Source organism: Canis lupus, chromosome 25 (assembly GCF_003254725.2).
Source record: "Canis lupus dingo isolate Sandy chromosome 25, ASM325472v2, whole genome shotgun sequence".
Classification (NCBI taxonomy): domain Eukaryota; kingdom Metazoa; phylum Chordata; class Mammalia; order Carnivora; family Canidae; genus Canis; species Canis lupus.
In genome coordinates, this window is record NC_064267.1 from 43,911,068 (window position 1) to 43,926,810 (window position 15,743).

General features: G+C 40.5%; 1 protein-coding gene across 8 annotated transcripts in view; it reads left to right on the forward strand.

The window, feature by feature from the left end:
• The window catches only part of DIS3L2 (DIS3 like 3'-5' exoribonuclease 2), a 346,474-nt gene that overhangs the window by 42,623 nt on the left and 288,108 nt on the right, over window positions 1-15,743 (forward strand). For all 8 annotated transcript variants that reach the window (XR_007405942.1, XR_007405943.1, XM_049101307.1 and 5 more), the window contains 2 exons: window positions 6,440-6,582; window positions 7,102-7,259. Coding sequence is in view for 6 of the 8 variants with exons in the window: in XM_049101307.1 (XP_048957264.1) it covers window positions 6,537-6,582; window positions 7,102-7,259 (204 nt within the window). In the remaining 2 variants the exon portion in view is untranslated. The remainder of the gene's footprint in view (window positions 1-6,439; window positions 6,583-7,101; window positions 7,260-15,743) is intronic.

Below are 15,743 nucleotides of genomic sequence, written 5' to 3' on the forward strand. Positions count from 1 at the left end.
TTTCACTCCTGTTCTGTGGTCACCCTGTGGAGGTGGAATGGATCCCTTCCCAATTAGTAGGATGTATATTAATTGTACTCTATATTAAACAGGAGAATTTGAAAGAGAACTTATTACTCACCTACGAGACTCCTTGGCAGAGTAGGGTGAGTACAGGCATGTCTGGTCTGGTTTGAGTGAGGCTGAAGGAGTGGGTTAATTCTTTATAATGGGTAGGGAACTGGAGAGAAGTTCCTATGTGTAGAGTGGGGATTTGTGAAATTTGAATTTCCCACTGGGGTCAAAGGTTGGGGTACTCATGGACTGTCTTCTCAGATGGATCAAATGGGAAAGAGGAATTAAGGCTAAAAATAAGTCGGTAGTCAAACATTGAAAAATGGAGCCAGGTTCTTTATCACAAGTCTTTAAATTGGATTTTTAAAAAATAATTGTACTTCATATTTCTTTTCTTCCTTTCTTTATGTTGGATCATCTTGACTGATCATTTTTATTTTCAGGTTTATCAATTCTTTTTATGCCAACTTCCATCTGCTGTTGAATCCTTCTAGTGAAATTTTCATTTTAGTTCTTTCATCTTGCAATTTACTTTTTAAAAAAATAATGTCTGTTGATCTTTTCTTTTCTTTTTAAAATTTTATTTTTAGAGAAAGAATGGGGAAAGGGGCAGAGGGAGAGAGAGAGTGAGAGAGGCTCAGCACAGAGCCCGACATGCGTCTCAGTCCTCTGACCCTGAGATCATGACCTGAGTCAGACATTCATCGGGTGACTGAGCCACTCAGGTGCCCTTCTCTATTGATATTTTTTATTTGATGAGTCATTGTTATTATACTTTTCCTTTATAAGTTGTTTTTTTTTTTTTTAGTTCTTTGAACTTATTTGTGATACATGCTTTTGAAGTTCTTATTGCCAGAGTCTGAAATCTAGGCTTCCCCAGAGACATTTTTTAATTGAAACTGCTGCCCCCTCTTCCTGTGTATGGGTCACACTTTTCTCTTTTTTGCCCACGTTATAATTCTTTGTTGAAATCTGGACATTTTGATATGCTCTGCATTCTGATTCCTTTTCCCCTAGAGTTGGTTGTTCTTTTTGTTTGTGTAGTGACTTGTCTGGACTTATTCTTTGGAGTCTGTTTCTCCCATCCTGTGTGGATGCCGATGTCTCTGCTAGTTCTTCCTTTCTTGTTTTTATTTTTAAGTCTTTCTTGTAGTTGCCCTTGGGTCAGTATATCTTAATGGTGAGCCCATGATTTTCAGAGGTTGTGTTTAGTTCTGAAACTGTGAGGCCCCCCGATCCTTTGTCAGTGTTTCTTGCGAGACTTGGGGGAATGCTTTCAAAGTTCAGGCAGTTTACACATCAGCCCAGGCTTTTTTGCTTTCTATATTTGTAAGGTTCACATTCATCCAGAGATGAGCAGCTTTCTAGTGCCTTTTCATTTCATTTCATTTTTTAAAAGATTTTATTTGTTTATTCAGGAGAGACACAGAGAAGCAGAGACATAGGCAGAAGGAGAAGCAGGCTTCCTGCAGGGAGCCTGATGTGGGTCTCAATCACTGCACTCCGGGATCATGCCCTGAGCTGAAGGCAGATGCTCAACCACTGAGCCACCCAGGCATCCCGGCCTTCTCATTTTTTTTCCTGCATGTTTAAAGTCCTGTGCATGCACATAGCAGAAAAAAGTAGATTTTTGCCAAGGCCCACTTTAGTTGTCTTATTCCTAATTCTCCCTGTTAAATTTCTGGTTGGTTTCCTGATCTGTTGCTTGCCCTAACTAGTATAGCAGATTCAGGCTACTTGTGATAATTGGCCTTCCTAATTTTTTTGTTCCTTGGAATCATTGTTTCTGAAAATGCCCCTGGACCTGGAATTCTTTTTGCTCTGCTCCAAAGAAATTTAGCTCCTCTGGCTAAGTGGAGCTGCCAATCTTCATAGCTTGCTCTGTCCTGGTGGGATTTCCATACCAAGAGTTTGGGACTGTGTGATGGTGGGAACTCCAGGTTAAACCACCACACACTTCTGTTGTTCTTTACAAGAGTCAGTAGATTTTCTGGAATAAACACTTCTCAATGTTTTATATGTCTTTGGTCAATATCCAGATCCTTAAATAATTGATTTTGATAGTTTTTATCCAGTTTTATTGTTATTTTTTTCCTAGGGGATAGCATTTTTCCAATTCCTTATTTAACCTGGATATTCCTTATACATTATGGCCATCATTTCCCCTGCCTTTTCTCTCTCATGTGTGTGTGCATGTGTGTATGTATATACTTTTTTATTTTTATTGTTTATTTTTTTAGAGAGCACATGTGTGTGTGCGTGTGTGGCAGAGGGGAAAGGGGAGAGAGAGAGAGAATCTTAAAGAGACTCCATGCCCAGTGCAGAGCCTGACACAGGGTTCAATTTCACCATCCTGAGATCATAACCTGAGCCGAAATCAAGAGTTGGATGCTTAACCAACTGAGCCACCCAGGCATCCTTCTGTCTCCCTCATTTTTAAACATTTAAATTTTATTCAAACAATTTTATTTTAGAATGTGTTATAAAGTAGCACTGTATTGACAATTTGGTTAAGTAGTGTCTTAGTACAACTTGTTGACTATTTCATGTTTCCCAATTATTTATGGTGTAAATTGTTTATTTCTCTAACTTTAGTGAGGTTTATTTTAAACTTATTCTCTCTCTTTTAAAAATTTATTTCATCAATAGTGTTTTCTTTCATTTGTTCTTACCAGGTCTTGCTTTCTATCGGCTACATCTTAGCTTCTGAAAAGGCTCAACCTTTTCTCTCTTTATACTTTTTAATTTTATCGCCTTGGGCTTCCTTTACTACCAAGGTTCATAAATTTTATCTGCTCTTGTTTCTCATCAGGGCTGAGATACGGGGTAAGGCAAGTGAGATGCCTAGAGCACTAACATTTCAGGAGTCTCTCTTGAAGTCCTCTAAGTGCAGGGTGCAGGGTTAGTACTTGCATGATTTTGCTTTTATGAATTTTGCATCCTTGGTGCCTGGCTTCCCTCACCTTAGTCCTGGCCCTGCTACTTAATTTCTCATTAGTGGATATTTCTTGTAAGGTGGTTTCTGTTCCAAATAGGTTTCATTCTTTCAAATTTTTGAGTGTCTGCTCTGTACTATGCATTGTGCTAGGTTTGGGGAATATAAAGGCTCTCAAGACACTACTTCTTTCACCCAAATTATTTCTTCAGATTTTCTCCTTCTCGAGTCTAGGTGCCTCTCCCTGCATTCCACTTCATTCCTGCTTTTTTTTTGTACCATGTGTCACTATTGACCATTACTGCCTGTTCATCCTAACCCCAGCCCAACTCTTCAGAATGTACAGCTATTTCCATGATAAGACACCCTCTCGAGGAACCAGTGGGCATTTGGGCAGTAGATCAGTGTACCCCATTCTGAAAACTGGTAAGAATTAGAAATTGACTTGTCCTTTCAGTGTGTTAAGGTAGGGGTGCCCAGGATTTCTCTTGGGTTAATAGATCTTTAGACATGTTGCTGGGAAGGTTGTTTGTTCATTCATCTGCTTAGTATATTCTCTGTTTGGAATCTTTCCTTCTCCTTCCAGTACTTTGATATCCAAAGGCAAGCTTTGATTCTCTGCCCAGCTATCTGGTTTACTCCTGCCAATTTTGTTTCCTGGGTCCTGTGTTCTTTTCCTGTTCTTTGCTGACTTGTTTTTAGTGTAATTTCCCTGAATGATCCTGCTCTTCTTGGTGTTTTCACCGCTTATTCATGAAAATAAACTCATCTACTCATTTAAGGAGTGAATAGTGAACCTATATTCTATCCTGGGTACTATAGGAATCACTGGGGTTACAACAGTGAAACCAACCAAACATTCCTTATCCTCCTGAGCTAGAGAGACAAGTTAGGGATAAATCATACCAACATAAATCATACCAAACACCAAGGGTGTTTGCTGTGAAGGAAAGTTGCAGGTGGAGCTGATCTTGGGACATTTGAGTTGAAATCTCTGTCTTCATTTCACTTAACTGGCAGTAAATCCCCGTAATTTTGAACTCTTGCCTGCATCAGGACTTGATACAAAGTACCCATTTTCAATTATGACTTTTTAAATATTGTCTTTTTCCTGCTTGCAGCTTGACTCAATGCTTCACCTTGCTCAAGGCTGCCATGAGTTGAATTCTTACTTAGTAGTGGTTGTCAGCTGTGATCATTAACTTATTCTCCTTTGGAAGTTATTTTCTCCCAGGTTTTCTTAACATTTGACCTGTTGGTTCTTTCGTACATCTTTGTTAGTTTTTGTGTTCTATGTCCTACTTCTTTGCATTTCCTAAAATTTGTCCTAACCCAGATTTTGTCCTGGGCCCCTTCTGTATCAACTTACCCTTTCTTGGCAATCTTGTCCTTTCTAGAGAATTTTGGTTGCCATTTTTAAGTGAATGGCTGGCCAGTTTATCTAAGTTATGCTCTAGTTTCCAACTATTTGGGATAGAGGTATACATACAGACGCATATTTCCGTGTGCACAAGTTCATGTAGAGAGAGGGAACACTCTAAGTAGAATTCATTATCTTCTCTAACTCAGTGACTTTATAAACTCCCAATCTCCTTGCTCAAAATCTCGAACATTTGCTCCCTCCTTGCTTTTGAGACCCCGATCTGCCTGGTTGCCATGTGGTGTGAATTTGTCCTGCAATCCCACCACATCATGGGTTTCTTTTTTTCAGTGTGTGCTCACTCAGCTCTACTTCAGGCCTTCCTTTCTTTCTCCCTGGTCTGTTCTGGTTCTTTCCTGAGGTGCAGCTGTCACTGTCTTTCTCAATTCCAGAGGACTCTGAATCCTGTGCCAGCTTTATTTTTCCTGAATTGTGATTCTGATCTGTTGTTCTTTTCTTCTGCTCATTCATGCTTCAGACATTCCCTACTGCCTTTGAGCAACGGGCTGGTTTTCTAGACCTTCCAACTTGTTTTATTTTCCCTGCCACTTCCCTTCATACAGGCTGGACTCTCTCCAAATGGAATTAATGTTGTAAGAATCTGCCTGTGTTTTTCTGTTTGTATCTCTATTTTTGGTTCCTTGTGCCAGTAGTGTGCTTGTCTCACATTCTCAGTTCTTCCTTCACATTTTTCTTGAAGCTCTCTCAGGTTTCCTGACCCAGAGATACTTTTTCTTCCATCATGAGTACATTTACCCATACTTAAAAAAAATATATAGTGCTTATCACTTCCCAACTTGTATTGTTATTTCAGTATGATTTTGTAAGTCTCATCAGCTCTTGTATTCTTCATTGATCCTAGTATAGTACATTGTCCAAGTGTTTGTTGCATTAATAAGTGGCTGGATGCCTTCTGAATTAAACCAGCAGACAGTCTGGCCTCCTCTGTGTGCCCTTCCCATTACCTTGTTTATCTAAGACCATCTGTTTCTCTCCCTTCTTGCTTTTTTTTTTTCAAACTTTATCCCTGACTCTCTTCATGCATTGCTAAGTGGCCCATTACCCTTTGTCATTGTAGCTTCTCTTTTCCTGAGTTAGTATTAATTTCACTTTAAAGAAAAATGATGTCATTTCAGTGAAGGATGTGTGTGGGAAATTTACAGAAAATGGAAGCTAGTATTGAGAATGACATCTTGATCCATTTTATGGGAAAGAACCCTGCCCACCAGGATTTTGGAAATTTGCAAGTATAGGCTTGAATCTCTGGGCTGGTGGCCAGCTAAGAGTAGAAAGTGGAAGTTGTAATATGTGTTCAGTGTCTAGGTGGAAGGCCAGGGGCCAGCTCCAGGGCCCTGGATTCCAGTCTCCTGATCTAGGCAGCTGCCTTATGTTCCTTGGAAGCAGCTGCCTGAGCTTTTGGACAGATGATTGGTTTAAAGTGATGTCAGGTAAGAGTAGGGAAATAGATATCTAACTGCCATGTTGCCATTTTTTTGAAAGCTAGTGAAACACCTTGGGTTTCCTGCATGGTTTTGGATATCTGGTTGTGGCAATAAGTTGGGTTTTGTTGATGAATTCCAAAGGAATTGATTTATTTGGTTTCATAGATGAATGTCATTTGTCTGATGTGAAACTTAATAGCTGTACCTTTTGAGTGCTAGTTTAGTGCCTGTTTCATTATAGTCTTGAGATTCCAGATTTTTATACTTTTTTTCAAAATTATATTCTCTCTCATGCTTACCCATTTCAGAAACTAAACGGAACTGCAGCACTCTTTCAGTCCCCACCTCATTGCCATTTGTGGAGGTTTTTGGTTGAAGTGGCCCAAACAAGCAGGCTAGCAATACCTTGAAAAGAAACTCAGGACAGATGGTGTGCTAGTCTAACTGCCTAGGAGAAAGTGACACTGGGACCCAGGAGGCCCCCCTCCCCCACATGTAGTTTCTGTCACTCACATACTACATTTCTGAGAGCACAGAGGAGGCCACAGGTTAACTGCTAGTCAGTCATCTATTTCTCTTTGGTTTCAGATAGTGACAACCAAGCGATTCAAGGCAGGAAGAAGTCTGAGCTGAGCAGTAGAGGACCCCCTGGATCTGGAGAGAAGAGGCAACCTTGGAACCAGTAATGACTGACTGCAGGCTGAACCTCCGGCCCCTGGGGACCCCCAGAGGTAGCAAAAGGAAAATGGAGTCTATTCTAGCAACTGGAGACCTGAAATAAAATAACTGGAATGGAAGCGCAGGGCAGGTCTTAGGACTGAGGGGCACTGTAATTCTTTTGGTGACCTGTTAAATATTCTTCCATATTATTTATTCTAAAATTAAGTGTGGTTTCTTATTGTCTTATTCTTATATTGAGTACAGTTGTTTAGTCTCCTCCAGAAAAGAGACAATCTTTAATTCTTATTTTATAAAGTTTGTGTCTATAAACAGCAAAGCACATAGAACCCATTATTCAAATTATGTTCCATGCATGTTGTGGTGCTGATTTAAAACTTAAGTCTCATCTGCGTACATTTTATTCATGGTTCCTTACCCATTCTTTCTTTTTTTGTGACTATTTAAAGTCATTATCAGAGCATTTCATTCTTTTATTGGTCTTTCTACATAAATAAAGGTTAAATATCTCCAGTTTAAAAATACAGAGATTTTTTTTGAGGAAAGAGTTGATTGCTGCCTCCTGTTCCTAGGTGTGTCCTCTGTAGCTGGCCCACATGGTGTTGGTGCTTCGCCAGGTGACAAAAAGTCGAAGAACAAGTCTGCACGAGGGAAGAAAAAGAGCGTATTTGAAACCTACATGTCCAAGGAGGATGTCTCAGAAGGCTTGAAGAGAGGAACACTCATCCAGGTGCTTAAAACATACTAGGCATCTATTCCTTGACTATGTGGAATCAGAAGTAATCTATTGCTCATTAAATTGCATATTGCTCTGCATTGTATACTCGAGGGAAATGGTGAGTGAACAGGCACAGGGCTTCCTACTTCTGACACCTACAGTGCAGTGTGGAAAGCACCACAGACAGACAGACAAAGTGCTCTAAGATTTGAGTGGATGGAGCCATTACTTCCAATTAGGGTTGTCTAGGAATGTTTTATTGGAAGGGATATATTTGGTCATGAGTTGGCCCAGTTGGAACAAATGAAGATAAGAGAAAGCACTTTATGGACAGAGAAACCAGTGTGTGCTACTAAGACAGAAGTGGGAAATAGGATTTGGTTGTAAGGAACATTGATAGTTCAGTTGGTCTAGAGCACTTGGATACTAAATGATGGAGATTAGAGTTGAACAGGAAATAGTAAACAGCAGACAATATTTATCAAGTGCTTTATAGTTTACAAAATACTTTTACAAACTGGGTCAATGGTTTGGCTCAGCAGATGTTTGTTGAGCATCCACTGTGAGCTGGGAACAGTTCATACTGAGGAGTGTGCTGTCTGGGTGCTCTTGAAATGAAGGCAGGTGAAGCTGGCTTTCTGTTCTTTGAACTCCCAACCCAGTTTAGGCAGGCAGTCATATGAATGGATGCTTTGGGGATAAATGGTAAGTTCTCAAATAAAAATGTTACTGAGGTGTATGGGAGCATGTTGGGGGGAATTGGGAGACTGGAGGAGGTGACTTCTTGGTGCATATTGAAGGAAAGCTAGTTGGGGCCTAGTACATGAGTGATAACATGTGTGAGGAGGTATGGAGAGGTAGTGGCACCAATGAAAACATGTCTTGGAAAACAGTGTGGAGTAAGGCAGCATAGATCTCCTTAGGCATGAAACATGAGGCAGGAAGTAGGTAAGGAGACAGAGAGTGAGGCAGGGGCACATATTCTTTGAATTAAGTCTATTTTATAATTATTGGATTGGTATATAGAGGCATTGCCATGTGTTACCTGGCTCCCTTGAAAATGTTGGTTGTGTTCCATTCTGAATGCATTCTTTCATTTTTCTCATTCTGAGAGCCCAGCTCCTATATTTGTGGTTTTGGCTAAAGATCCAGCCAGTGAACAGATACTGTCCACTTTTCTTCCTCCTCCTCCTCCTCCTCCTCTTCTTCCTCTTCTTCCTCTTCTTCTTCCTCTTCTTCTTCTTCTTCTTTTTCTTCTTTCTTTCTTTCTTTCTTTCTTTCTTTCTTTCTTTCTTTCTTTCTTTCTTTCTTCTTCTTTCTTCTTCTTTCTTCTTCCTTTCTTCTTCTTTCTTCTTCTTCATTTTATTTATTTATTCATGAGAGATACTGAGAGAGAAGCAGAGACATAGGCAGAGGGAGAAGCAGGCTCCCTCTGGGGAGCCTGATACGGGACTAGATCCCAGGACCCTGAGATCATGACCTGAGCCAAAGGCAGATGCTCAACCACTGAGCCACCCAGGTGTCCCTCTTCTTTTCCTTCTTAATCCCTTTTCTGTATTTACCTGTGGTCAAGAACACATATGATTAATGTAGCCTCTTTTTTTTGGCCCCCTTCATCCTTCCCCTGCCCTTACCCTGTATCCCTGCCACCTCTGCCAACCACCAGTATGTATCTCTGAGCTTGTGTGGTTTTTCTTTTTTTTTTAAGATTCCACATATAAGGGACCCAACAGTATTTGTCTTTCTCTGTTTGACCTGTTTCATTTAGCATAATGTCTTTGAGATCCATCCAGTGGTTACAAATGGCAAGATATCATCCTTTTTTTTTCTTTTTTATCATGGAGTAATATTCCATTGTGTGTGTATGTATGTATACTCTACAATTTCTTTATTCCTCCATCACTGGACATTTAGGTTGTTTTCATAACTTGTCTATTATAAATAATGCTGCAGTGAACATGGGTTGCACATATCTTTTTGTGTTAGTGTTTTGTTTTTGTTTTTGTTTTTTAAAGATTTATTTATTCATTCATTCAGAGAGAGCGAAGAGAGAGGCAGAGACACAGGCAGAGGGAGAAGCAGGCTCCATGCAGGAAGCCCGATGTGGGACTCGATCCGGGGTCTCCAGGATCACACCCCAGGCTGCAAGCGGCGCTAAACCGCTGCGCCACCGGGGCTGCCCTGTGTTAGTGTTTTTATTGACTCTTGAATGGAAAATTTTTTAACAAACGAGTTGATCTTTCTGATTTTAGAGGTACTATAGGCCTTTTTATTTATTTATTTATTTTTAAATTTTTCTTCAAAAATTTATTTTCCAAAAAAAAAATTATTTTCCTTTTTATTTATTTATTATTATTTTTTACTTCCCTTGGATTTCTTTGATGAGCCCTCTCTTAGGAGACTTGAAGCTGAATTTGGACATTTGTCCCCTCATTAATCCATTCATTTGCCATTTATCGTTCAATCTACATACTGAGCTCCCATTTTATCTACAAATTTCTTGGCCCTCATCTTGTTTCATGTTTGAGGACCACTTGTGCCTTTCCCATTTTCATCTCCTGCCACTCTTCTTCAGGTACATGCTGCTCTATCCATCCTAATCTTTAAGACTTCCTGTAAAAACTCTGCTCTTTGATTTTTCTATGACTTTGTACACAGTGTTCCTAGTGTTTGGAATGCTTTCTCTTATTATCTTGATGTAATTGTGCTTGAACTTTAAGTCCCTACCTAAATGTTACCCCCTTTGAGAAGCCTTATTTTAATTCTTCCAGCAGAATTGGCCGTGACTACTTTCTGGGAGCTGACTTTGTTGTTTACCCTTTATTCTAAACTTATTAACATTTCTTGGTATTTATGTTTCCTCAAATAGACCATTCACTTTCTTGTGGGTAGGATTGTATCTTATTCCCACAAATTAGCCCAGTATGTGGAATTTGATGGATGCATAATCAGTTTATATTGAATAAATATTTATTTACTGAGTGAATAAAGGATCAAGGTACTGTCTTTTGAAGAGGGGTGAGGGAAACTCTGTTATGACTTGGAAGAAAAATTGCTTATAATTTTAATTATAGAATTTATAGAGATAAGAGGAGGAAAATATCCTGGAATGATAAAGCTTTTGCTCCTTTCTATTAATGTTTGCTTTTGAAGCAACTCTTTGCTGATATTAAAAAACAAAAAGCTGATCAATATAACAACTTTCTTTCCCAGGAGTTTGTAAGTGATTCCTCCTGGCTTGTGACATCATGAGACTCTGCAGCCAGAGCCTCCCCCCACAGATGAGAACAGTTGTTCTTTGCAGATGGGGAGAGGAATGGGTTCCAGATATGAGGTCACCGTGTGAAATATACAACACTGTAAATAAGATTTTCATAGACAGGGAAACAGAGTCCATCTGCTTTCTGCTTTCTGATATGAACTTTATGTGTGCAGGCCTTGATGGATAAGATAAAAAGCTAGACAAGAAAAGCTATTTAAATGCTGTTGGAGAAAATTAAACTTATTAGATATACTTGTATTTGTTAACTTTTACATTCAAATTTAAGTATATCGTGACATCTCTTTTTTCTCCCTATCCAGAGAAGAAACTTTTATTGAGAGATATTAAGATATTAAGGAGATGTTTTAAAAATAGGAGTAGAATAAACTTTTTATTATTTATTTATTATTTATTTTGTTTTCAATACTTTGAACAATAATTTGACATTTCATTGGTGTTTTGCCCTAAATGGGCATGAGGAGTCCACAGTGACCAAAGGAATCTCTTTCCTGACAGCAGTAACACAAGATCATATACACGTAATTTTGAAAAAAATTTTTCTTGTAGACAAGCTCTCATGTCATACATACATCCTTTCTCCATAGCTACGGTATAGGAGATTGGTATAGAAGGTGTGGGAAAAAATGAAAGTATGGAATAAACAGGCCTGGAGGGGACTCAGGTTTGAGGTGATGACCAGAATGACATAGGTATGATGGTAGAATTGGCTGGTTTCCTCATCTCAGATGATGCTTTGACTGAAAATGCCCCAGAGCAGCTTGAGGCATGATGTCAGAGGTCCCCCTAAAACAGAATACTGGTGTAAAGTTGTTATTGGACCTTACAAGAATTCCTAGTCTAAGGAAGACAAGACAGGATGTGGGTTAGTTTCTCGGACCTTCACCATTTGTTGAGAGTGAAATCAACTGGGGAACATTTGCATATGAATTAGAAGAATAGAGGTGACATTATATTGGACTGCCCAGCCATTTAGAAGCACAGATGATCTTCATAACATTACTGGCTGGGGCTGGTGGAACGGCTTCAACTCTGTAGACACACTCTAATTAGCTCATGTTTCTTGACTGCCTACTAAATGCCAGGCATATACCAGTGAGTGAGATAGGTAATTCACTGGGAGAGACGGGCAAATAATCAGAGACATAAAGAGGAAATTATAGCATGTGCTGAGTACTCCTAGGGAAATAAGAAAGATGAGAAAGAAGAATTAGAGAGAGCCATTTTACATGAAGGTGGTTAGGCTGCTCTGAGCAGGTGATTTCTTTTTTTTTTTTTTTTTTTTTTTTGAGCAGGTGATTTCTGAGCAGAGATCTGAAAGATGGAAATGAGCCAGCTATCAGGAGAATTAGGCAAAGAACATTATAGGTAGAGAGACCAGCTAGTGGAAAAATGGCAGGCAGAAACAGGCTTGGTGTTTTTGAGGAACATGAAGGAAGCTGTTGGACATAGTGAGCAAAGGGAATTACGATATCGGAATAAGCTGGAGAGGCAGGCAGCTGCCACAGCTAGGCTATGTGGGAGAGTTGGACTTTGTTAAAACTAAAGGGTTTCGGTAGGGAGAGGGCATGATGTATTTTATGCTTTAAAAACATCTCTTAGTTAGTAGTTATGAGGTGAATAGACTTGAGTGGAAGTTGGGTCGTCATGTAGAAGGCCATTACAGTAAACTGGGCAAGGAAAGAAGGGTGGTAGCAGTGAGGATGGCAGGGAGTGGATGGCTGTGGAGCCGGAACTGGCAGGAAGCTGATGGCTTAACTGTGAAGGTGAGGCAAAGGGAGGAATAAAGTAGGACTCCTAAGTTTTGAGTTGAGCCACTAGATTGATGATGTTACCATTAGCTGAAACAGGAAAGACAGAGGGCTGGAAGGTGGTGCTGGAGTGGTGGGGGAAGGGAGCAGATGGCATAAATGAGCAAAGAGGCCCTGGTGATGACTGTGGCAAACAGAAGCAGTCTGAGGCAGTTATGCGTGAGGATGCTGGAACCAGACTGCTAGGTTTGAATGTGGTGTGGAAGTGGGCACCTCTTGATTTCTCAGTGTTCTCCTTTGTAAAAGGGAGGACAGTAGAACCTACCTCATAGAATTGATTTGAGGGTTAAATTAGTTGATGGATATAAAGCTCTTAAAACAGTGAGTAACATGTAGTATACTTATATAAGTGTTATTTGAGATTTTTTTATTGCTATAAGGGAAGCGTTTATGATTCAACTCAGGTGGTTGCTGCTATGGAGGGTTAGCTGGTTTTTCAAGAAAATGTGGAAATACATTTATGTGTGAAATTCCTTTGCTTTAAGTATTCTCAAACATCCTGTAAGCCAAATAAAACATGTTTGTGATTGCCAAGCTAGGCTAATTAGCCCAGTTGTGTGGTATTTTTCTATAGTAACATTCAGCCCCTTGGGTGTAGGCATGAAGAAGGCAGATAGGTGGGGCTAACCGAGAGTGGGGGCTGGCTAGTTGAATAGAAGAGGGCAAGTGGACCCAGGACTCATGGTTTGCAAGGGCAGGAGGTAATGACAGGCCCTGGCAACTAGGTGGCTAAGCAAGGGACTAAACATAGTGTGGGGACAGAATGTGGTCAGATCCATGGGTTAGAAGTCTTAGTGAAGACAAAGAATTGCTGAAGTGGGGTCTTAAGTGAGATGGAAGGATAGAAGATCATAAAGTGTGATATCTGAGTTTTTATATTTGGAATTGGTATCATTAGCAATGATGCCAAGAGATGGTAGTGAACATGGGGTACAGTGGTTAGGGTGGGTGGAGGAAGAGCTGGTTAGAGTGACTGACTAGGGCTGTATGGTCAACCATATGGATACAAAGTTCCATAAGTGTTTATAGAAATGGGGGTACAGAGGAAGACAGTGACCAATGAATCAAAGCATTAGTGAATCAGGATAATCAAAGGGTTTGAAGATGATAGCACTGAGGAGGTATAGCAGGAGCTAATGATATGATCTTCAAAAGATCTGGATTTTAATCAAGAATGGAGGAAAAGGGGCACGAATGGCTTAGTTGGTTAGGCATCTGCCTTTGGCTCAGGTCATGATCTCAGGGTCCTGGGATTGAACCCTGCATCGGGCTCCCTACTCAGCAGAGAACCTGCTTCTCCCTCTCCCCTCTGCCTATTGCTCCCCCTTCTTATGCTCTCTGTCAAATAAATAAAATCTTAGGAAGAAATAAGAATGGAGGAAAAAAAATAATTTTGAAGCTACAGAGGGGAAACAGTTTGGGAAACGTTCTCCGGTCCTTCAGGCACGTGGCATAGGAAAGATAAAATAGACTCTCTGAGAGCACTTCAAGGGAAGTGATCATATCAGGGGACAGCCAGGTTTCAGTTAAGTCAAGGAGCATTCACAGAGGAGATGAGCATGGAGAAGCCTCACTGATCGAGTTCCAGGCCTTGGAAAGGGTGAGGAGGAAGATGAGTGATGAGGGATTGGGGTAGATTAGGTGATGGTCATAAAAATATGGAAATGAAAGTCCTGTACTTTTGCAGGTGAGTAAGACAAAACCTTGCTGGAAGTCTCTTTTAGTTAAAAGACCGTTTCTTGACCTGCTTTACTGACAGCTTCTTTCATCAGGGTGTGGGGTGGACTCTGGTCTACTGTGGAATTCTGTTAGAGTTTCTTTTCTTCAGTGCGATCTGCCCTCTCAAGGGAGATTCCTGAGTTCCTCTCTACGTGCTCTGTACCGAAAGGCCTTTTCACAGCAGAGGGCCTTCTTACCTCTCTGCTTCTTCAGGTAGTAACTGTTCAGTGGGCTGGAAGGGATTATAGAAGAGTAGCAATTCAGGGGGAGAAACAAAACAAACCTTAGGTCAGAAAGCAGTGTTTGGAATCAGAAAATGAATTTTTTAAAAATTTAATTCAAATGAATTGACTTGATTTACTTGGAGCATCTTCCCTTCACTAGATACTGTGTTCTAGTGGAGAGCACCCCATCGTGTCCCCATCGCTTAGCGTAGTGCCTGCCATGCTAGTCTTTAGGAAATTTTGTTGAGTCGATACAAATGTAGGATAAATGTAATAAGCTTTTTGTTTCCCTTCCCTCGACAATAAACAGCTGTCCTGGAAGTGAAATTGCAGTGACATTCATGAAAAGGGTCCGGCCTCAGGGAGCTTTGCCATCCTTGTCCCCTCCCCACCCTTACCCTAAGCAGAGTTCCAGTACGGTGGGAGAGTATTTGTCCTTTGAAGCTCTCTTGCTTATGTGGGGTTCTTTACCCGTATTTCCCTTCTAATTTGTTTGCCAGTTTTTCTCCTCCATCAGGACCAGGTCAGACACTGTCTGTGGAGACTTTCCTGGTGTCCCCAGCTGAAAGTCTGCTGTACCCTCACAGCATCCTTTGTATTTTCCCTCGTAAACAAGGACTGAGCTTGATCCTCACTCTCTCTCCACATTGTCTCAGGGTCTTGAATACAGTATTCAATAAATCTTAAATTAAATGTAGTTGGGATGTTAACAATAGTATAAACTATTGCATGGAAATTTGTAATTTTAAACATGGTACACATTGAAGGGGGGAACTAGTTTCTTCTTTATACCCTCACTTAGTTTGTTAATTAATGTATCTTTGAATCTTTCAACATTTTAGGGGGGAAGTGTTATTTAAAACACTTTCTCAAGACACCCTTTGAGTCTGGCTCTTAGGAAAATAACTGCCTGTCTCCATGTGTTCCAGTGGCCTTCAAACGCAGCTGGAACCTTGGGAGGGTGACAGCTTCCTGCAAGAGCCTAAAATACTGAACCGCTATTGAAGACGGCCCCCACCTGCACCCCTGTGCGTAAATAGAAGCAGACCCTGATTTGGTGCTGGAATAACATGAAGCTGAAGGCAGACTGGGTGGCCTGGCTGCCGGAGCCAGGACTCCCATTTACATTAAGAGCTGGTTCTGGACCATTTTGAATTATTGACTCATTCAGCTCTGCAGAAGAGCCAGAGTAAAAAATATGCATCTGGTCTCTCAAGGTTAAGTATCCAGGTTGGAAATCAACCTGTATCACTTTGAAAACTGTCACAGAAACAAGCAGCTATGGAAAGATCTCAGTGAATAAAAAAAGGCCGTTATGTAGTGGGATGTAATCCCCACATAATCTTGTTCTTAAAATGAAGGTTAAAATGTGAAGCCTAGCACATGGGGGCACATAAAATCCCCATGGTTGTCGCTTTCCTACTCCATGCCAAGCTCTGTTCCTTCTCACCTCTGCGTGTTC